The sequence below is a fragment of the Nilaparvata lugens genome, chromosome 4 (assembly GCF_014356525.2).
Source record: "Nilaparvata lugens isolate BPH chromosome 4, ASM1435652v1, whole genome shotgun sequence".
Taxonomy (NCBI): Eukaryota; Metazoa; Arthropoda; class Insecta; order Hemiptera; family Delphacidae; genus Nilaparvata; species Nilaparvata lugens.
In genome coordinates this window covers 39,174,979-39,199,429 of record NC_052507.1, presented here as the reverse complement: position 1 = coordinate 39,199,429, position 24,451 = coordinate 39,174,979, and the positions used below count along the sequence as shown (strand labels likewise).

At 34.6% G+C, this 24,451-nt stretch overlaps 1 protein-coding gene across 5 annotated transcripts; it reads right to left on the bottom strand.

Annotated features, from left to right (window-relative positions):
* Positions 1-2,398: 2,398 nt before the first annotated feature.
* Positions 2,399-24,216, bottom strand: LOC111057555 (neuropeptide Y receptor type 2). Of its 5 annotated transcripts, none has more exons than XM_022344989.2 (7): positions 24,068-24,216; positions 9,182-9,566; positions 8,325-8,504; positions 6,405-6,499; positions 4,953-5,081; positions 3,350-3,502; positions 2,399-2,881 (listed from the first exon to the last, which is right to left on the bottom strand). In XM_022344989.2, the coding sequence occupies exons 2-7, from the start codon at positions 9,560-9,562 to the stop codon at positions 2,749-2,751; spliced, it is 1,071 nt and encodes a 356-aa protein (XP_022200681.2). In that variant the 5' UTR covers positions 9,563-9,566; positions 24,068-24,216; the 3' UTR covers positions 2,399-2,748. The 5 variants fall into 5 exon arrangements, with proteins under 5 accessions (XP_022200681.2, XP_039283395.1, XP_039283396.1 ...); XM_039427461.1 differs by lacking the exon at positions 24,068-24,216 and adding an exon at positions 20,063-20,132; XM_039427462.1 differs by lacking the exon at positions 24,068-24,216 and adding an exon at positions 14,877-15,039.
* Between the last annotated feature and the right edge of the window lie 235 nt (positions 24,217-24,451).

Below are 24,451 nucleotides of genomic sequence, written 5' to 3'. Positions count from 1 at the left end.
AAGCAACTCCACCCCTCCCATGAACCTCTCGGCAGTAAGAGTTAGCCAACTCAAAATTGTCAATTTTAAGAAACTCAATTCCATCCCCCCTACACTAGTGCTCACTGACACAGAGAACCCTTAAATCATTTTTCTTCGCAAAAAAGCACAGATCATTTAGTTTGTTATGGAGGCCCTGTACATTTAAATATGCTATAGATTCAAGTTTTCTTCCTTCACCAGTCCCTTGAGCAGATGCTGTATTTTGATGACTTGGATTATGTTGTCTCTGGAAAAACTCAACGTCTACATGATCATGTATGGGTCCTATATTTTTTCTAATAAATTACGTCAGTACCTTGCAGATTCGTTTCGAGTCTATCCTGTAAAAGAGAGACCTTGAACTCATCTTTGTCCTCAACTAACAGTTTAACTCCTCTCCACTAGGAAATACTGAAATGAAGTGCATCTAACGGGTCATTCTCATAGAACATAATCTTATGAACTTATGTCGTTTTGCGAAATATCAATGTGTAGACTATGTGGTTGGTGATGATGGTTGAAGCTGAAAATTAGGTGTTTTTCACAATAGAAGGAGCATTGTTGTCAGGTGTACCTGGAAATCTATATGAGATAGAGCGCTCTACCTGATCTCAGATTGTAGAGCACAAAAATATCCCTGAGGAAAAAAAATCCCAGAGGGATTTTGAATTATACATCTTAATGGTAACAATCGGAAGATATTGTTGATCAAAATCTAAAATTCATCATAAATTGATTTTCTCTTCAAATTTCACTAATTTTTGAAAGATCATAACTCAGTACTCATTGGAGATAGAGAGTTCCGAATAATCTTATTTTATTCATAATTTCATATTCTATAAAAAAGCAAGAGCAAATTTTTCTGTCCGGAAACGAGATTTGGAAGAAATAGCTGAAAACTGGAAAATGTGCCGAAAATACGAGGTTTTTGGGCCACTCTGCATCTAGCACAAGGAAATTTTGCATGAAGAAATTGGTTCTGGACTTCTCTTATGTACCCAAATAATATATTAAAAAATCAGAACTATAATATAAATTGCAAGCACACCCCCTTTTTTATGTGTATATTGACTGGACTACTGTATAATATGATGATTCTAGCAATATTGAAAAAATGTTATTTATCTAACTAAATAAGGCTTCATTTGACTTGTTTCAAATGGACAGGATGTTATAAAAATACTCATTGATTTCCCAACCGTCTCTCACACCCCTAGATGCAGAATAGTAGCAGAAAAATAACATCCGTACATATGGCAATATCAGACAAATAAAACAGATACTTCAAGACACAAGTAACCAGTAACGTAGCATTTAAAAGTATAACCTCTCTGTCAAAATTTGCTTAATATGTTGTGAATTAAGCAATGATCCAAGTGGAGATCTCAACTCCACTCTGTGATCTCCCTAGATACAGAAGATTCTGAAATGCAACAGCATTCACAAAATTCAGTATTTCTCTTTCTAGAGGAAGTGCTTCAAAGATATTCTGCATGAAGTGATAATATCAAACGAAATTTTGTTTGCCAACAATATCCCACGCTTGATTTGCGTTGGCGTGAGGTGAAAGATGTCACTGTCAGAATCCCGTCGACTGGGTTCACACAGTAATAACAGAATTCCAATGTCGAGTAGCTCGACATGATTCAGTTACAAAATGTAACCCCTGGCAACGAACTTCACTGGTTCACGTTGTTTCCCGAAGCAATATTCTGATTGGCGCAATGCGTTCTCCTCTTCTACTAATCAGTCGTAAAGGTCTGTTCTACCGTATCTTCATCCATGGAAGTTCCCTTTTGGAGACAGTTATATTTCCTTGTTCATTAATAATCCAATCATACGCATTCTGCGTTCCAGATTGAATTCAAATATACGTGTATAGGCTAACGAGGAGTCGAGTCGGTATCTGTATATTTCTAATTAAGAACTTGTTCCAAGTAAATAAATAATAAAATATTCGAGGAAATTGAATCTTTCTTGTCAAATCTTCAACATTCTCAGGAATATAATAAATTCAATAATATATTTATTGAATCCTTGAAATTATTTCAACTTGTTTATTGAGAAAAATAATTAACCTAGATTCCGTTACCATGCAATAATCAATACTTTCGACTGTATCAAGTTTCCAGTTTTAGTTCACTAGAGATTCATAGTGGTGTGACAACCAAAAATAGGCACCGCATTTTTACGACAAACAATGGTGATTGTGACAGTTTCAAGTCTAATCATCCAATATTTACAATATAATTTTCTCTACAACAAAGGAAGTCTATTACATCTCTTTGCAAAGAATCGAATTCCTCTTGGAGATTCCATTCAATATGGACAGGTTCAATGAAGCATACATTCAATTTAATTTGGGATAATGAAATAATTTTTTTTGTAAATAATAGAAATATTTTATTCAATCATATTCATAGCATCAAAAGCAATTTTCATCATGACTCATTCATGTGTCAAGAAGACAAATTACAAAACACAATGCTCACCCCTTCCAGTTTTAATTCATTAGCATACAAACATTACAAATTACTAAAATCTTTACATATTGTGGGAAGTAATTTGAAGTTATCACCAGGAAATTAATTTTTTACTGTATCATTTAGCTAGAGATTTGAGCTTCAGACAGAATTTCACTGGTAAAACAATATTGTCATCGAAAAAATACGGCTGTACAAAGGTGAGCCCGAGATAAAACATCACTGTTATCAATTATTCTTATTACTAGATGCTCAGCTGCCAGGATGCATACAACAGGGATGTTGTACAGGTGGGTAAGAAAGCAATCCATGTTGTGATGCCAAAGATGATCCAGTGATTCTCCAAGCTAGTTTGATCGGTGAATATCAAGTACATTCTGGAAAAATGCCAAAACAATTTATAACAACATATTCATCACAATGAGGTTTATTCAATGTCGCATCGAACATGGTTTGCTTAAACAAATTTTTCATTGTTTATTCAAATAATAAAACTTAATAAATCTTATAGTATTAGTTGAGAGTTTCGTGAATTAATTAATGTTCAAGCAGACGCGAAGAAATTCTCTGATAGCTGATAGCATTCATCTAGCTTTCAATTTTCACCTAATTACAAACAATATTCACTGATAACGTTACTCTAATAATACAACTACTAAATTCCCCACCATTTCTTTCAAACACTTAACATTTCATCAATTTGAATCATAGAATCAATTCAGTGAGAACAGTTCCAAATAATTGGATAATATACACGATTTCAATACTCTCATGAAACAAATCATGAATATGCGTGATAACTCTTTTTGTCTCAGGAAAATTACAGAATAGTTTCATTTTCTTACCTGAAGCACAAAAGTGGTACCAAGCTTACGGCGTGAGATATGAGCATGAGTTCAAAGTATTTATGTGACAACCTCTCTTTTCTGATGTCAAGAAAAGTTCGCTGTATTACAATTTTCGAAGGGCTTTCAAGACTCTCAAGGCATTCAAACCATCTACAATCAAAGATCGATAGTATTTATCACAATATGGTACAGCTGCATTACTTCATTAGACATTATGGTAAGGAGTATGTGGGTAATAATGTATTGTTTTGAAAGTTTTTCTTTCCGTTTATGTGAAGATTTCCCTTATTTTTGATTGAAATTTATACTATAAATATTAAAGAATTTCGACAAATGTGATTGAGAATAATTTTAATAATTTCTGTATCAATCATATGGACTCAATTGATTAATGAATCTCATGTCAGAAGTCGGAACATTTTATAAAAATACAGTTTATGAAATAAGAAACTCCACAAGAGAGCTCCAGTATAAAAATAATCCTGTCTGAACAGATCATTTATGGTTCCTTTTTCCATAGAAAACCTTGCAAAATATGGTCACAGCAAGGTATAAATGGTGGAGGGTGGCTCATTACAACACTCCTGACTCGTTCCCGATGAAATCGGTTCCTGGAAACTCGGGGTGAATCTTTTTGTATTCTCTCTTTGCATTCCAAAATGCAGAGACGTTGAGGGTTTCCATAACTAAACGATCTTCGTCGGCAGTCTTAACTTTGCCTTTTGATGATTTTCTCCGATTAAGTTCCATAATACAACAGGCATTGTGTTTCTGTCCCTTGTGGCTTGAAAGCACAATAGTGAATAATTAAATTCCCACCACAGAATCTGTTATTCCATATGGAATAGAATTCGTGAGCTCTGAATACTGGTCTATGAACTATAGAAGGTCTGAGCTGTATGTGATACAACAAATACTATTACACTCTTCATAAAGATTGAAATTAGATTACAGTCGTTTTTAATCAAAATATGTCTACTCCAAAAGAAAATTTCACGAAACTTGACACCTTAAAACTTCAACTTTGAAACTTAAAGATTAAAAAGTTTAAAACTTCAACTTTTTTAAGTCGTTGAATAATTTCTGCAGGTTTCGGGTGTAATACAATTAAGATTAATTATGGAAACTCGGAGAAGATAAATAAATTTAAACTTCAACTCGTTTGAGTTGTTGCTCAACTTCTTTAAGTTGCGGGTTTGACCCAATTAAGATTAATTATGCAGAAATTTACATTTTATCCCTATCTTCTATTAGGCCTGCCGATACTTTGTTTCCTCTTTGTCTTGTAAGTCATGCTTTGAGAATCCTTGCGAACTCCATCCTCTCCATAAGCCTTGGATTGCTAATGAATTGCGGCATCAAATAATAAGTGAGCATAATGTGTTTGAATCTGCCTTATGTACACCAACCCGGGTTGAGTTTTGGAAACGGGGACAGACGTTTTTAACCATAACAACAGCTTTGAATTATCTAATTACCAGTTTCACCATTTAATACTAGAATAGCGCAGTGGTAGATGTTTTCACCTCTCTTGGTTAATAAAATAAATTATTTTCAAATGTTTGCTCATAAATTTATCAGAAATTCTCAATCCACCAACCTTGATTGCTTGGTAGAGCTGGGCGTTTTGACAACGTACGATGTGTCTACTCTTGACAGCTCAAGGATTTGGAGCTGTTCGTCAACTTTTTTGAATTTTTTGAAGGATAAAATCAATGGCAATAAACATCTGTAACAGTATGAAGAGGTTCAATGAAAATCATCATTGTTAAGAATTTCTTGGTTAATGAATTATTATAAAATGTAATCATGTATAAAAATGTATTATCACGTAAATTTCAGTTATTGATACGAAGTGGCCTACCCTTAAATAATACGTTATTGGGAGAATCTTAAAAAAATACAGTTTTCATATCTAGTTGGAATTTTCTAGCCTCTTTAAGTAAACTATAAGAATCTAAGTTATTTCATTCATCAAATTTTGTATATAATACACTCTTCTCTTATTTCCTTTCCACTCCAATTTTCAAGATATCGATTAATCTATTTTCTTTATATCCAGTTGAGCGGAAAATTGAAGTAAGATGATTTAGAGTGTTTTCTTTATTTATTTCTTAGGAAAAATCGAACTCAGGTTTCGATTGTGATTTTTTCAGAAAGATCTCATTGAGTTACTCATCTTACACTTTCGTGTTATTCCACATTTCCCTCGTTCTCATTCATGTGATACTAGTAAAGATGGTATTTTCTGTTATACTGTACTTTCGATTAATAAATGTCGTAAAAATGTCAGTTCCAGGCCAAAGTTAAACCTCTAAACTTTATAATTATCACGACCGTGTCAACGAGCCATTGAAAGTACTTTACCAGCTTGCAATCTCGAGCTCTACCGACTACTGTAAGAATAGTTTATCGACCACTGTTGTTTTCCTACTTACTAGTGACAACTGTGAAATGTGATCAACTCACATCTGAGAACTTGAAAGCAAAGTTCTCACAGTTGGTTTTGCATCGTGATGTAAGCTTAGTACTGTAGTTGGAGATTGAATCAGAAATGGCTCGAGGAAGCCTGAAGCTTGTTTAGTTGGATAAGCTCACAACGTTACAAGACAATATATACGCATCATTTATGTGCATCACATCAGACTCAAAAATCGATAATCTATGTTTGAGATCTAATTCATTATAATCTATTCATGAAATATTTATCACAGCAGAGAATAAAATGATATATTTCAGAAGAAATCCACAATATATCAGACTACAGTTACCTCCGATTTAATGATAATTATTTCCCTTGTTCAGGTTGTTAAGATGGAACTTTTTCCTACATACGCAATCAATTTTGGGTTTTTCTTATTTTTTGGTACAAAAGAACCAGAATATAAGTATTGTGAATGATGACATACAACATGAGTTAATTTTTATAAATGTCTAATTGTTTTTCCAAGGGAAATTAAATTTAGTTTCAAAAAATGTGGAACTAATATGTCTTTGGTTGATGAGACATTACTTTTTGTTCAAATTATCAACAACATTAATATCCACTCACAGAATGACGAATATTCCACGAAGGTACTCGTAGACTTTTCCTTTGCCAGTGGTACCACATATTCCAGTACCTTGAAACTGATGATTTAAGACCGACTGGAAATAAAATAGAAACATTGTAGAAATCTAAGCTATATGCTTATCATTATCATGCTCAGTTTCTTAATAGCATTCAGCATGCTACATGCTCATTAGCTTCTCTAGAAAATGATCATATTCTTTAATATCGATGGTAAGAATGTTAATGATTCAATTTCATTAGTGGGTAAAGTATGGATGGAGGATGTGTTGTGAAATCTAGCCGACTGACTTAAATTTCAGGTAATAGTCGAACTTCAGGTAGAAGATGAAGACTAAGTATGAAAAGACTTCACTTTTCGACCTGTTCCATGCTATGTTTGCTACATTTACAATACAGTCACAATTATTATGTTCCAGATTCCTGAATTCCATAGACAGTAAAAGGAATTAGATAGTCTATATAAAAATAGGCTAAAGTTAATGCCCTTATCACAAGTCAAGCCCAAAAATATAATTTTTAATGATTTTCTGTTCATAGAGAGAAAGTTTATTGAATCACTGTGAATGATTCAATAACAAATCATTGTTATCAAAGCTTTTCTCGCAAATGGGGAGACAGGGCTTGCCTGTTGAGTTTGCAGTAGACTATTCAGAAATCAATAAAAACCGTTCTCGGCCGTCTTCCATCTACTGCAAAATTTTCAGATTGATTATCCTTGTGTCATCATGATTTTAAATTATCAGATACTCGTGAAATATTATCATGATTAATTTCCTCTAATAATTTACTTCTGTATCACTTTTCAAGTTTTCAAATTGGAAGGTATCTTAAATAGATGACTATTTTTGTCAATTTGATACAATCATTTTGACTGAGTTAGAAGTGATATGATGAAGAAAATGAGGAAACTTCCTAAGAGAAAATGAAAAAAATTATTGAAGATGCTCAGAATTGGAAAATTCTTTCGTTCTAGCGTTTCAAGATTCAACAAGAAGTTAAGTTTCATTATACAAGAATGAGACCTGCTCTTTGAAATTGTATAGTACCTATCGATATGATACCTGTACCTCAAGTTCGTCATTCTCATATTATTTATTTATTTTTTATTTCCCTTGACTTCAAAATACTGTTTCCTGCTGAAGCTGGAGAATTTTTTAATTCATTCTGATTGGATGTAAATTGGTTTTGGTGTTATGTTGGTCCAGATTTCACTTATCATTTTTTGATTTCGGATGATTTCGTTGATCATTTTTTCACTGGAAGTAATATGTTCGGAAAAATCTCTCCGTTAGAAAGCAATGTTGTCTGAAAATTTTGTTAATTTGGAAGATTGCAGATCTTGAAAATAATAACATTTGCTATCAACAGTTTCCTATTTTTTTATAGAATCTTCTAAATGAAAATTGGGTTGAATTAAATTTATGTCTGACATAATTTGATTCAATTTCATTACTTTAAGTAATTTTCATTACGTAATTACCATTACAAGGTATAACAGAATATCATCATAAAAATAACGGAATATCATTCATCGGTATAACGGAAATATCATTTGAATTGATTAATAAAGTCTCAAGTATGCTCGAATGATGTTGAAGCTCTTTTCAGTTTTCAAAGAACATTGATTTCCAAGCAATCATTTCACAAAAATAGTAACCCACATAGAATGTGAGTTGTAAATGGATCTTTGAAATTGTATGAGAGGTTTCATTTTTATCAAAGCATTTTCAGACATCAAAGAGGGATCTCATTACTGCTTGTTGTGGATTTTCAGAGGCTTCCTTGTTGAAAAAGCAATTACGCTTATATCATCTTATTCAACTGGCTTTCCGCAACAAATGTTTTGCTGTACCATTCTTATTTTTCAAAAAAAAGATTTTTCAAATCCAAGATACTCACTCCAAGATCTATGTATAAGGTGTAGTATGCATAGGGTAGAACCATTAAAAAGGAAATCAACCATATAATCAGTACTTTGGGTTTGAGCGTCTGCAAGGCTTTTCCTGGGTCTTGTAAAAATTGATAATGTTGGACAGGAATGAAATAGAAGGTCCAACCAGATACATGAAGAGGAATCTCCTGGAAATAGAGAATAAAACAGGTATTCAAAGTTAGTTATCAAGTGAGCAAAGAAAGCTGAAAGACCCCTGTATTTGCAGTTCGGAACAAAGTCAATTCAAACAAACTGAATTCCTTCATTCCTATGTTGCTTTAATCTTCGCTAAATGCTTTTCTTGCAAGATTTCAGCCATTCACCTATCCAATGAATCGATGAAAAATAGTTAGAACAAGAATCAATAATGATCCAGCTCTGCAACATCGCCTTATTCACAACCAAACAAAACTATATGGAACACTGGTCTGCTATAGTGATTTTAGACTTTGCTATCACGGTGTACAGAAAAAGATCTTGGTTGCTACCAATATCCATTTAGCTCAGTGGCTGACTAAATCCAGTAACCAGCGTTACCATTCTCAGATGCCGCGGCATTCTACCAGAGATGGTTGTGAAAATGTTCTTTCATACCAGTGATTTTCCATTAGAACTCGTTCATGACAGAATTAGCATTCATTATTCATTAGAGTTTATGGCTAGGTCATTATTGATTCATATTGTACTCATACCAGTTATTTTCCATTAGATTTTAGTTTTTCATGACAGAATCAGCATTCATTATTCATTAGAGTCGTTAATAGCTGGGTCTTTATTAATTCATTTCCTGTGAATCCCCAGTTTTAAAGTGATGGAACCTCACCTGCATCATAGGAAAGAGGTAGCAGACGATCTGACCGAGCCGCCAGTTGTGGTAGAGTATGTTGACGAGTGTGACGGGCAGGACAACGGCGCACTTGAAGACGTCGCAGACGGCCAGGTTGGCGAAATGCCAGGTGAAGAGGGGGCGGGGGGCGTCGGCCTTGAGCAGGCAGTGGAGCAGGCCGAGGGCGGAGATGAGGCCGGCCGTGATGAGTGCGCAGTAGGCGAAGACGAGTGGGTTGCAGAATCGACTAGTGGACAGGCGCAGGTGGCCGCGCTGGAAGTCGACCGTGCCGTTACGGAAGCCTAGCAGAAAGTTGAACACCGCGTCGTGGTAGGCGTCCGGCACCCGGAAGTTGTTGGGCAACGATGTCGTCGTCATTAATCTGTCAACAGAAGAATGCATCAATCAAATAATAGCGATAGAAGAATAACAACAATACAAGCAACTGTTTGTTTGTCTTAAAAGCTTCCCAGAGACTCTTTTCAGAGCAAAGGAATTGTGAAAACCTTCTCAATAAAGGATGAATCAACAATGGTCGTTGTCGATACAGATCCCTGTAATGAGAAGATAATATCTTATGAAGATAATATTGATACTGCTACCCAGCCCTATAAATGACTATGGGCGGGACTGCCGAGCGCGAAGCGCGAGTATACATATTGTGAATATTGGTGGTTGATATTTTCAAGATCATCAGCCCAATACATACTGTCATCTGTCATTATCCTTGGGAACTCACTCTTTCATTCTTAGGGTCAGGCTTATGAATTGCATGGTAATGAAAGTCTAGTTACACGCACATCGATTCTTGGACGTACGATTTTTTGCCGTCCTTATAAATTCTATTTGATTAAACATGACTTGGCAAACAGATGATTTGTTCATGTGTTTGACAAGTAACTTATAATCTGGTAGAATTCATAAGCAAGGCAAAAATCGAACGTCCAAAAATCAATGTGTGTGTAACTGGCTAAAGCAAACACAAACAGCAGCAGACAGACGAAGGAGAAATCCCTTGCAAGGTGTTTGAATGCGACAACCATTACAAGTAATAACTAAACCAAATCAACTATTACTATCATTATCATTTAATAGTATTATTTGATCCATGGTTACAACGCATGTTACAATGATGTCAGTCTGTCCCCAAGTTTGCTCACGTCTTCATGCTGACGTTTGTTTTCTTCTCCATCTGTCAGCTGCTGTGTGAGTTCGTCTTGAGGCGGATGTTGATGAGAGATGTGGAACTGCAGCTGAACTACAGTTGAGCTCTGAACCATCTGGAATAGATTTCATATTGTTTTAGATAAGGCCTTTTAGAAGGATGGCAGGAGGCGAGGGGTTTCTGGTAAACAGCACCGAGAAGGCAGGGGGGCTTCTGGATCGTTCTAGTATGTTCCAGTTTTGGTAAGGGGAACCATCGATCAATGGCAAGCGTGATCTAGAATTCTCTGGCAAGCTCCATGCACTGCGATTGGTGGAACGTTTCGACACACCCCAAGACCTTTCTGGAGAATTCTGCTGTATTCTCTACCTCTCTAGACTGTTCTACAGAGCGTATATAAATGGCGCGTGTTGCAGTTGGCGAGTTACGGTCTATTATCTAGGAGCAACCAAAAAATATTCTGTTAATGCTTTGAGCAGTCATAGAGCAAACCAGCCTAAGGCACTGCCAATTAGGGTGAGACATTCACCCTGTTCCACCCACAGTCAGTTGGCGAGTTAGTTGACAGACAACAGTCATATTGCTCGTTTCTTCTGTTATCGTGACAGACTAAAGTGATAAAGTGATAACAGACTTGAGTAGACTTTAGTAGTTGCTAATAGAGTTTATTATTCTTGGTGATAGCTATTTTTAAACAGTTATTTATATTAGTTAACGTAAGCTTGTGATAAATTCTGTGTAATTTATTAGGTAGTGATCAGTTCATAGTTGTTTCTAGTCTACCTTTGTGTGAAATGTGTTGTAAGTGATAAATCTAATCAGTATAAATCGCCTCAAGTGTTTATTAATGCAGAACTCCGTAACAATATTTTAAAACTAGAACCTTTGGTTTTAGTCTTCTTATCATGGGAAACAGCTTTGTTTTCCAATTTCAAACTATGACCTTGTTTCAAAACTAGAACCTTCGGTTTTAGTGGCCTTACTACCAGAGACCACTTTGTTTTTCAATTTGCTGGAAGTTAGAGAACATGCCTATTCCTCCACCAGAACACGAAACATTATATAGAAGTATACAGTACTTGTACATTTCAATAATATGTAAAATGAGCCATGAGCCACTTGTGACAAGAGAAAGCCGTAGTTAAAACCAATAAATTTTAGAAAAAACTTTTATATCCTTTCGTTGTTAATGTTTCAGTAATATCAAAATATACTCCTTCTGTTGCATATAATTCAATCATGTTCGATAGACCATACTCTATTATGAACAGCGTCTGTCGTTCAAGTATCAAGTTTGTCTCATTGATGGTCGAATCCAGTATAAACTATCTTGAGCGTAGGAGTCACTAATCTCCTACGGAATAATTAATATTATCAATTGAAAACCCACATACCACTTGGAATGCTTTCTATGCAGTTCAAGAAGAAAGAACTGTCAGAAATTCATCTAAGATTCACCTTTTTAATTTCGTCATCATATCAGCATGCGACTCATGTGGATCAATAACAGGATCTAATATGGTATGACATTTGCTGTTTCCTTGGAGTATGGAAATGCAGACTTTGATGTGGTTTTGTGATTGAAAAGTCCCAGGGAGTTGGATTTGAGGCATGCTACATGTTTAATACGTAGCATGTGATAAGGTAGTTTATAGAGTGATATTACATGATCGTTGGTGACCCTGAAAGGTGTTCAGCCTTCAGCCAGCGACCAAAGTAATGCCAATAAATTGCTGTTAGTGGCGTTCAGCGGCTTTCAAGTATGACTTTGATGTTTGTGCTTTGGTGGTGGGAGAAATGTGTGTGCAATTCAACTTAGCTTTTAGAGAAGTAAATTTCTTTTGACGCAGATGTTATTCTGTATGCTTGTTAGTGCGTAACTGGGTTGAAACTGGGTTTCAACTTTTTGATATTTGTGTTTACTATAAAAAATTATGGACACATTCCGAATAATATTAACATATTGCCATTTGAAAGCCAAAGCCTTAAGAAGAAGAAGAAGAAGAAGAAGAAGAAGAAGAAAAAGAAGAAGAAGAAAGAAGAAGAAGAAGAAGAAGAGAAGAAGAAGAAGAAAGAAGAGAAGAAGAAGAAGAAGAAGAAGAAGAAGAAGAAGAGAAGAAGAAGAAGAAGAAGAAAGAGAAGAAGAAGAAGAAGAAGACGAAGAAGAAGAAGAAGAGAAGAAGAAGAGAAGAAGAAGAAGAAGAAGGAAGAAGAAGAAGAAGAAGAAGAAGAAGAAGAGAAGAAGAAGAAGAAGAAGAAGAAGAGAAGAAGAAGAAGAGAAGAAGAAGAAGAAGAAGAGAGAAGAAGAAGAAGAGAAGAAGAAGAAGAAGAAGAAGAAGAAGAAGAAGAAGAAGAAGAAGAAGAAGAAGAACTTATGATCAATTTCCGATAATTCATTTTCAAACAAATACGATATTGATGTTGATGTACAATTATGGCAATACGATAGAAATCAATCACATGTGGATACACAAATGAACGCTCAACAGAACGTGTTTGCTCGGTAGAGGGGATAATATTGAAGCACTTGAAAAATCTCCAAAATAATAAATGTATTTCGATAATGTCCGTTATCACAAATGATCAATTTTTTAATTATTAACTCCAATGAGTATGCACATGCTATGGAATGGAGTTTAAATGAGGATATTTGAAAGAATATTGTTCATTAGTTATTGAAGCAGAAGCTCCAATTAAGCTTGAAATGGTATGGAATATTTTGTGAAAGAATGTTTTTTTTTTTATTCATAATCAGACAATCATTCATTCATTGACCGAGCGAAGTGAGGTTCAAGATTAAAGTCGACGCTTTTGCGTTTCTCTTTATGTTTATATTTTTACTTTCCTTGCCCTATTAACATAGGTAAGGAAAGTATTGCTTTCCGAAAAAAAATTAAGGTACCCCAATTTCTAAATTTCTATATGTTTCAAGGTGTGTGTGTGTGTGGTGGTGTGTGTGTGTGTGTGTGTTGTGTGTGTGTGTGGGTGTGTGTGTGTGTTGTGTGTGTGTGTGGTGTGTGTGTGTGTGTGTGGTGTGTGTGTGTGTGGGTGTGTGGTGTGTGTGTGTGTGTGTGTGTGTGTGTGTTGTGTGTGTGTGTGTATGTGTGTGTGTGTGTGTGTGTGGTGTGTGTGTGTGTGTGTGTGTGTGTGTGTTGTGTGTGTGTGTGTGTGTGTTGTGTGTGTGTGTGTATGTGCATCTGTGTACACGATATCTCATCTCCCAATAATTAACGGAATGACTTGAAATTTGAAACTTAAGGTCCTTACAATATAAGGATCCGACACGAACATTTTCGATCTAATGCAATTCAAGATGGCGGATAAAATGATAAAAATGTTTTAAAAACAAGGTTTTAAACAATTGTCTCGAAAACGGCTTCAACGATTTTGATCAAATTTATATCTAAAGTAGTCATTGATAAGCTCTATCAAATGCCACAAGTCCCATATCTGTAAAAATACCAGGAGCTCCGCCCCATCTATTAAAAGTTTGATTTTAGATTCCCAATCATCAGGCTTTAGGTACAATTTAAACAAAAAATTCCAAGTGGGAAAGATTGAGAATGAAAATCTCTACAATTGATGTTCATCAACATTTTCACCTAACATTGAAAATAAGCTTGAAATTTGAGAAAATATTGTTATTATTTCAATTACAAACTGTTGGCAACTGTTGATTCTATTGAATGAGCGTTAGCGAGTTGACGAGTTAAGCGGCGTTTGGACCGAAGTTATTGACAAAATTTTAACCTAATCTCTATACAGAGTGTCCACTGAATCAGGCTCAGGAAATTCCCGTACATTCCCCGTATATTTCACGTTCTTCCCGGTTTTCCATGCTGGTTGAAACACATGTTTATTGGAAAAATATAATATTCTCAAATAACAATTTCAAAAGTGCAAAAGTATGTTATTCATCAAAATGTAGCATCATTATACGATTAGCCTATAACTATGTATTTTGAATAATACAAAAAAGGCAATTTAGAAGAAAAATCGAAACTCGCTAATCTACCCTTTACCCTTTAAAACATTATAGTCCAGTCACTACCGGTATATATATACATTGGTATTTGCAATATTATATTTTAGTTTGATTTTTCAATAAATCGTTTGGATACATTAGAGAAGTCTAGAGTCTAGAACCAATTTTTCATGCAAAGTTTTCAATATCCTCTAATTGTTAAAATATAAATGTACAATTCAAAATCCCTCTGGGCGTAATTTTGTGCTCTTCAGTCTTCAACCTGAGACCGGAGAGCGCACAAAATCACGCCCAAAGGGATTTTGGATTATACATTTGAATTGTAGCAATCAGAAGATATTGTTGATTGAAAACTAAAACTCATTAAAATTGATTATTTTGTTGAAATTTTACTTGTTTTTGTGACTCAGAACACATTACATATAGATTGATCCCTCACATAGTATATTTTCTACTATCTGATTCTGTACATATCTTTTGTACATGTATTCGTAACAATAACTGGTTGAATTAGACTGACTCAAAACAAACCTTTCACATACCAGATTCTGCTAACCATGATAGTATCCTCACTGCAAGCTTTTCTCACTTGAAAACGTTTCATTACTCAGAAGCGAATAGTGTTATCAAATTAGCACCTCCACTCGACAGAAAAGTTCTCTTCCCAAGTTCCCTTGAAAGGCAAAATGTCAAGCTATGTGTTAAAGTATTTGATGAGAAAAATGTAGCAGCTTTAAAGAATGCAACATTCAAAATGAAAATTTTGAAACCCATGGAGAAAATCCATGCTAATTGTGAGCTCATAGAGCATCAAATTCTCTTTAATTTGATGTATAATTCCACACTTTCACGCATTTCCCTACGACTTTTGCAGCAGCTTTAGTGTTGAATATGAAATTTCCAGTTTTGCAACAATTGACCAATTGACAAATGAATTTTGAAGGAGTGTTTTGAACACAATTTTTGACTTTGCAGTGCTGTTGATACAAGTTAGGAGGAGAACATATCAGAAGTCCCCATCCCTACCCCATTTTTTGAAGTGATGAGGGTGATTTAAATGTTGCATTCTTTAGCTTTTTGCTTCCACGCCTATATCTTTGCAACAATGCGTTCAACCAAGATAACTGCTCTAAATTAAGTTTGATGAATTCTCTACAATTCCTGTTGAGTGGAGTTTTGTGATATTTCCAACAGTTTTCGAGAAATCCGGCCTTGAAAGTATGTAATTGTTTGGAATAACAGGTTTTCATCAAATTTTTGAATATTTTTTATTCAAAGTATGGAAGGTATGGAAAAAGTCGTGGAATGAATATTGTAGGAAATTATGTAAGCTTCAATGTTTTATTGTATAGTCATGTCCGTAAGATGTATAGTTTTCGAGTTATATGCAAGAAACCAAGAAATTGCACTTTTGTACCACCACCACCACCCCCTCAGCACAGTGGGTGGAGATGGGGACTTTCGATATGTTCACCACCTTACTACCCTAAAGAGATCCGCGGGGTCAGAAATTGTCTTCCTAACTTTTCCTTCTATAAACGTTTTTGAGCATTCATTGCCTGGACTAGTACCCGCAATGTAAAAACGCATTATTCGATGTGTTTATATTTTCATCAATAAATTTATTGTAAATCTCTATGATATTTTTTTATTCAATTTGTTCAGCCTCTTCCTCATTCAAGACATCAAGTCAAGTCACTGATAGACTGACTGACGCACTGTACAGTTGGCTGAAAACGCTGTGGAGTGTCGTGCAGAGTACAGTAGTTCAGTACTGTTCTGAATGTTGCAAATCGATGGAAATAACACTCCCTTATTCCTTGATCAAAACTTTATTATTGACTAGCATGTAACCCGTGCTCTGCAAGGGTCTATTTTAAAACTTGACAAATTGAAAACTTGACGTAATGAAAATTTGAAGAATCTAAAACAGGCCTATAACCATCCTCTGTTAATTAGCTATATACAAAATTTCATATAGTGCATTTTTGTTAAGTCATAAGCCCTGAAAGTGCAAAAAGTTGTAAGAAAAACTGTATTTTCAAGGATTTCACACTTTTAAAAACTGTCTAGAGCTTCAGATACAATCATTCTTCCCTCGAATAACGTTGTGTTAATCACTATTTACTTGCTAAAGGCAATCCTGTTTAAATCAATGTTAATTCAGTAATGTAATAATAGAGTAATTTTATCCAATTAGCCTCATGTATTATTTCTAATTTCATCTGTGTGTTGTGTAGGCTACCTATTGTGTAATCACATAGTCGGCTATCTTTGAAGAACATTCACATATCAAATGTGGAATAATAATTTGCCCTAATTGTATTTTCTATTGAAAATAGAACCTTATCTTGTGTTGTGTGATTACATATGTGTTGGAGAACATGTAGGTATCAAATGTGGAGTACTTATTTGCCTTATTATCATTATTATTTTACTTTCCAGTGTACAACGTTAAATTGTATTTATGAATAATTTAACAATACGATTTCTACAAGAAAAATAGGCTTATCACACTTTTTATAGCTTCGTGGTAATGACTTGTTTATTATTTTCATGTTTCCTATTGTCACATAGAAAGTAATTATTCTCGTATTTGTTGAGTTAACTAAAGATACCATGGTTGAAATATGAAAACTAGTTTCTATTCCAATGAACAGGTAGTTGTCAGGGCAGCAAGACTTCTTAGGCCTATGTTTTGGGCTATGAATACAGCGACCACATAATACAATAATACAATTTGTACTATGTGGCTGCTGTATGAATAGGACTTTGACCTATTCAATAGGAAAGCTAATTATAAATCACAAGATATTTTATGATTACTCCAAATTGAACAAACGCATTTTCCCAGTTGCACAAGAGCCTGTTGAATTTTAATCATGAACAAATGCCAAAAGAAGCAATTAGGGAAGTCTTTTTTGAAAAGAATGCTTCTCTTCACATAGCATTCAATCATGGTTAGAGGTTTGACAGGCTTTTGTGCAACCGACCCTGTCCTGGATGGCACACTACCTGCTGGCTGTTGTTTCTCCATCTCTTTCTATTCAATACCATTTACTATCTTCTTCCTTGTCTCTCAGTTTCATGGCAACTACGTCTTCGAAACAATGACTTTTTGTATAATTCATGAGAGAAGAGTTGAAATAAATTCAGAATTATCTAACGTTTTATTGGATAATTCTATGGAAAGAAAAGGTTTCAACCAAAAATGAATTATAAACCAGAAAAACATTTTCAGTGGTGCCGGGGGCGAAGCCCCCTGCCGGGTGCAAAGTGCGAGTTATAAATACTAGGCACAGGATCATTCCTTAGAACTGAATCTTAGATCTCGAAGAAGGGTGGTGGCTTTAAACAGGTACAAAATTATATGACTGATTATATATAGTAATTGTTAGAGATCTTTAGGGTATAGTTTTCAAAAACACAGTAAAAATATATTTAAGGATGAAGGTTTATAAATTGAAATCAACTTCCTAGATTATAATTATAAGAAGGTAAATTTTGATATAACTTTTGATTAGTCTAATCATCATACTATGTAACCTTTTTCTATTGTCTGAAGCTTATAAATTATGTAACTTTAAAATTGTTGTGACGTTGGCCATTCATTTTAAAATGTTTTACGTCAATAAATGAATTTTTAATTATATTAAGTTCAGCATGTAAAATAAAGAAATCCGCATCTTTTCATCCTCCAATTGACTTTCGTCAACAGAGGTGGTCAAGTCTTATCAAATTGGGAAGAGAAAATTCTCTTTAATTTGATGGATCATTTAATCATTTTATTATTTCCATCAATTGTTATAGCAGCTTCAGTGTTGAGTGTCAAATTGTCAATACAGCATCAAGTGTCAACTTGTCGGTACTTCACCTTTAGCACATGGTTTAGGGATGAGGATTTTCAAAATGTTCAGCTCCTAACTAGTCTTAATGTATCTGCAGAATCAAAAATTGTGTTCCAGATATTGTGTTCAAATTACATTGATGAATGATCAATTAATGCTATATTGAGAATGTTGAAATAATACATCAAATTGAAGAGAATTGAATCCTCTACAACCCAACGTTCAGTACTCATTTTCTCAATGCATTTTTGTTAAGTCATAAACCCTGAAAGTGCAAAAAGTTGTAAAAAAAACTGTATTTTCAAGGATTTCACACTTTTAAAAGCGAATATCTAAAAAATTAAAGGAGATATCACAAAACTCCACTGTACATGTCGCTGAAATGCATTATTCTCAAGATACATGCGTGTAAGCCAGGAATAAAAGAACCAAATTTCAAACCACCCTCATCCCTTAAGCACAAGGGGTAGGGATGAGGACTTTTGATATATTCACCTTCTAAGTAGTCAAAACAAAGCTGCGAATTCAAAAATTGTGTTCCAAACATTCCCTCCAAATTTCCCTGTCAATTGATCTATTGTTGTTAAACTGAAGTTTTTACACTCAACACTATAATGGCTGCAACAATCGTGGGGAGATGCGTAAAATGATGAAAAGATTCATGAGATTGAAGAGAATAAGGTGTTCTATAGGCTCATGATTGGCACAGATTTTTTCATTCAATCGTGGAAAAGGCCAAAAAGATGAAAAAATCTGAGCCGGAAGGGTTTCCTTAAAAATGTGACTCCTTCAAGAGCTCATATCTAGAAAACTATGAGATATATGGAAAAATGTTAAGGATGAAACTTGTACGCTAATTTTTAAGCTTTAATTTTGTATTTGACAAAAATTTCCGAAAGACGAATTTGTTTAAGATATATACAAAAAACCAGAATATGGAACTTTTAAATAACCCCCACCCACTTAACATAGGGGGTAGGAGTAAGGACTTTTGTAATGTTTACCTACTTACTATCCTTAAAAGTGTTGTGGGGTCAAAAATTGTATTCCAAACGTTTCCTTCTATAATCTTTCGTTGACTGGACTAGTATTGAATTACACAAATGTGTTATAGTTTGCATCGTCTGTTGTTTTATGATGTAACGAGTTTTTTTGGTGGGGGGGAGTAGGCAGGGAATCGACCTTCACTAGATTGGTTTGTATTTTTGAATGCTGAAAACTCTGTTATATACAGATCATTTTCAAACAAATTTCCCCTTATGATTGCATAGGCTACATTCACTTTTCAGGTGTTGGATTGCATAAATGCATAGTGGAAAGTTCTATTCTTGTAGCAATTCATTTTCGGAAATTCATTTTCATTTACTAAAAATTCTACTGTGAACGGATATGTGTATACTAGATACTCTTATGAGAGACTACATTGAGTCCATAATCCATCTTGACTGAGACTCTGAGTCAGTAATGTTATATGACAATATTATATTTATTTGTTTGAGAATGTTTATTTTTTATTTTATAACAAAGTTATATGTTTGTAACTTTTGTGATATAAAATTGTTTTATAACAGTTAAATAGTATAAACGAGGCTTAATCAAAACACTGATTCTTCAAAATTGATAGTATTTTTTTCTTTTTTGCCTCCTTCCAATCCTGATTCCTGAGGTATGGAAGTATTGCAGCATTTCAAACTATTATTGGGTGATTGAAAATGTTATATTCATTATTTAAGTTTCATCCAATTCAAATACTTGGTTCAACAATCAAAATTTGATTAATAATATCTAATAATCAAGTTGAACAACTCTTAACGGGAGAACATAATGGTTTTCGGCAGAATATTATGCCTGTTATTTCAATAACCATCAAAGTTACTAACCTCTTACTAGTTGTTCTGGCCAGAGAATCCGAATTGTAGCGCCAGAATGCCAGACTGTGGTTCTGCCAATAGCAGGCTTGTGTTTGCGCTGGCGCAGACCGTCCTGCTGCGTGGCATTGTGGATGGATTTTTTGTCTGTCTTGACGGGCTGACGAGACAAGACAGACACGACTCACAAAAAATCCATCCACAATGCCACGCAGCAGGACGGTCTGCGCCGGGGCAAACACAAGCCTGCTATTGGCAGAACCACAGTCTGGCATTCTGGCGCTACAATTCGAATTCTCTGGCCAGAACATACCCCCGCCTCTGAAAAACTATTTTTCAGCCAAGTTACAAAACTGAAAAAACCAAGGGGAAGGAAAAATCCAGACATGCCAAAAAGAACAAAACACCAACACCAAAAAACAACACAAAAGAAAAAATGCAACAATCACAACATTATCAACTGCTGGTACCAATCAACTTCACTTCAACTCCAAACTACCGTTTTAATACCAGTACACAATAATTTATCACAGGGTGATATGTTTATTACAGCTGGTAACTTTAGATGCTAAATCATATTATCACAATATGATCTTGAATCATGATCATCTTTTTGTTAGCCGCTCGGCCGAAAATTTCGAAAACATATGTCTGTAAAATGGATTAATAAATAATTATTATAAGCCCCCCTATTAAAATTTCTGTTCAGAAACCATCCCCAATATTCACACAACATATTCCCAAAGTTTCATGCCGTTATGTCAAGTAGTTTTCAAGTCTACAGAGAACAAACAAACATACAAACAAACACACAAACAGACATTCATTTTTTTATAAATAGATTTCCATTCGGCTCAAACAAAAGCCTCTCTGAATGAAGGTAGAATGATAAGGATTCAGTTCTGTTGTTTTAACATTTTTTCAAATCACTTTCAAAAAGTTCATGTAGTACATACTATTGTGTTTGAGACACTTCTGGCACTATCATAGTTTCACCACTATTCTGTTCCACAGTCCTATATCTCTTGCAGTCGTTAACTATATCTATAACTATTATTATATGAAGTAAAGAGCTGGCTTATGCACGTACGGGATAGGAAAATTATGTTTGACGCATCATCACGTCTGAACTACTGGACTAATTAACTTGAAATTTTGCTTATAGATTCTTAATTAACCAAGGATGGTTATAGGCCTATTCTCAATTCTTCAAAATTTCATTATGTCAAGTTTTCATTTTGTCAAGCTTTAAAATAGATCCTTGCGAAGCACGGGTTCTTGCTAGTAAATATTATACAGAGTTTGTGAAAATAAAATATTTATTGATTACCAAAACAATACTATTATTATATTAATGATAATAATTAATTATTAAAACAATACTTTTATTATATTAATAACAATAATATTATTAAACATTTTCATCAATATTATCAGAACAATATTATTGAGGTTGAGTGGAATCAGGTAGAAAGCAATAATAGAACAAATGTTCTTTTTTGAATTTCTATCATATTATTTTGTTATTTCCAATGATTACAACATATGTTAGAATATCACATGTCAATAAATAAATTATCTCATTTCCATATGGCACTCACCTTATCATGTTCATAACCTTTTTTAATAGGATCCTTTTTCATCCTTTGAAACCCTTAGAGGCAAAATATCTCAAAATCCGTTCTTATTGCGCGTCTAGCATGTTTGAAGAATATTTGTGCAAAGTTTCAAGTCTGTAGGACAATTAGTTTGAGCTGTAGTGTGATTTTACATAAAAAATTTCGAAAAATGCCCTATACTGGACCCCCCTGTGCTCCTGGTCGAAATTTTTCTGCATAGATCTATTTTTTTTCGTAGCTGAACAAAAAAGTTCCTCATGACTTTGCTGTGCAATGAGCGGTTAAAAAGTACAGAATTTTGGGGGGCCCCAGCTCCCTCAGGGGGCAAATTTCTAAAAATCCTTTTTTAGTGGATGTTTTCAGGCTACCATAAACAATCGTGCAAAATTTCAAGTTTTCAGGCTCAGTAGTTTGGGCTGTGGTGTGATTTCAGTCTGTCGGGGCTTAGCCTTTTATAAGTATAGAGAAGATATGTTGCGCATTTACGGCAAAACGCGGTAATAGATTTTCATGAAATTTGACAGGTATGTTCCTTTTTACTTTCCTTGCCCTATTACCATAGGTAAGGAAAGTATTGCTTTCCAAAAAAAATTAAGGTACCCTAATTTCAAGTTTTCTATACGTTTCAAGGTACCCTGAGTCCAAAAACATGATTTTTGAGTGTTGGTCTGTGTGTGTGTATGTGTGTGTGTGTATGTGTGTGTGTATGTGTGTGTGTATGTGTGTGTGTGTGTGTGTGTGTGTGTGTGTGTGTGTGTATGTGTGTATGTCTGTGAACACGATAACTCCATTCCTAATTAACCGATTGACTTGAAATTTTAAACTTAAGGTCCTTATACCATAAGGATCCGACAATAAGAAATTCAATAAAATAAAATTCAATTCAAGATGGCGGAAAAAATGGCGGATAATTACTGAAAAACCATGTTTTTCACGTTTTTCTCGAAAACGGCTCTAACGATTTTCTTCAAATTCATACCACGGATAGCTATTTATAAGCCCTATCAACTGACATGAGTCTCATTTATGGGAAAATTCCAGGAGCTCCGTAATATTCTTGAGAAAAATGGCGGATAATGACTAAAAAACCATGTTTTTCACGGTTTTCTCGAAAACAGCTCTAACGATTTTCTTCAAATTCATACCCTGTATAGTTATTTATCAGCTCTATCAACTGGCATGAGTATTTTTCCTGGGAAACTAATGGGGGGTCCACCCCATCATTGAGAAATGGACTTTGTAACGTCCTTCTCGTGCATGAGGTAGGTAGGTAGAGCAGTTTATAAAAAGAACACAGTCATAGTCGAGATATTTCATCTGTAGAACAGCTGTTTTGACGACTTTTGAGAAAATAATCGAATTTCACAATTTACACAAAGGAAAAGTACTCTGAAAACAATTATATATACACATATAAAGTAGTCTGATCGTAGTTGCAAATATTTTGCCGCCAATCGTTATTATGTTATTCCCCTAAATTATTCTCGTTTAAGAATGAGGCTTACAGTTCAATGAGCAAGGAAAGTTGTGTGAGTGTACCACACCATATTTTTTAATTTCGCGTCGACGTATATACAAGGTTTTTGGAAATTTTGCATTCCAAGGATAATATGAAAGGAGAAAGGAGCCTCCTTCATACGCCAATATAAGAGTAAAAAATCAGACTATAGAATTATTCATCATAAATCAGCTGACAAGTGATTACACAGATGTGTGGAGAAGCTAGTCTATTGCTGTGTTTCCATAAGGTCTATGGTTTCAATCGGGTACTTGTGAAAGAGAATACTGCGTGAGGTCTACTGTTCACAGAACTACTAGTTTTCTTATTGTTAAAGACAGATATCCATTGCCTTTGATTGATGAAATAGACAGACTTAGTACCACTAAATTGTTTAGTACCGGTACACTAGACTTGAAAAACTGATTTTTTCATGTGACAGGGGATGAAGAGAGAAGAAAATATACATAATTTGATGTACACAATGGACAATACCAATTATGCAAAGTCCCTTTTGGTTTATGTAATTCGCCATCGGTATTTCAACGGTTTATGAACTGTGTATTTCGAAAACTGTTGAGAGATGGAGTAGTTCTACTATACCTATATGATTCTAATATAGCCTCATGACAGATCTAGTTTAATATTGCTAGCATTATAGTTGTTGGTATTCAATTTGCTCTCCAACAAAGCAGATTAATATGGTTTTGGGAAAGGACTGAGTCATAGCCCATGCTTATTTTGAATTCAAGTCGCCAACTCAAGTACAATTCAGGTACTTCTACATCTCTCCATAACGTTTCAATCATGTAGAAGACCCGATTAATCAAATTCACAATCCATAATGTCGTTTCTCAACATATAAAAGTCTTATTTCAAATAGTGAATGATAGTTTTTACCTTTAATCAGGATAGTCCAAAGGTTTGAAGACAATCACCAAAAGGTGGGAAACGCCGATATTGGGGATACAGCAGGACACTAACACTAAGGAAGTGTTCACATCACGAGTGTGGGGACCGGAGCGCTACTGACACTGACTGTAACGCAACTTTCGTGACGGGAATCTCCCTCACTCGCTCTGCGCAATGCCAATCTAACTACAGCGCATGCTCGAAATTGTCCACTCAAAATAAATCTCTTTAGACATTTTGTTCTCTCTTTTTTATTTTGTTCTCAGCTTAGTTATTACAATTTATGAGCCTTCAAGTATTTTCTAGTAGTCTGCTAGATGGACAGGATGAGAGGATTCTCATCCAATTATATCATATCACATTGCTAAATTG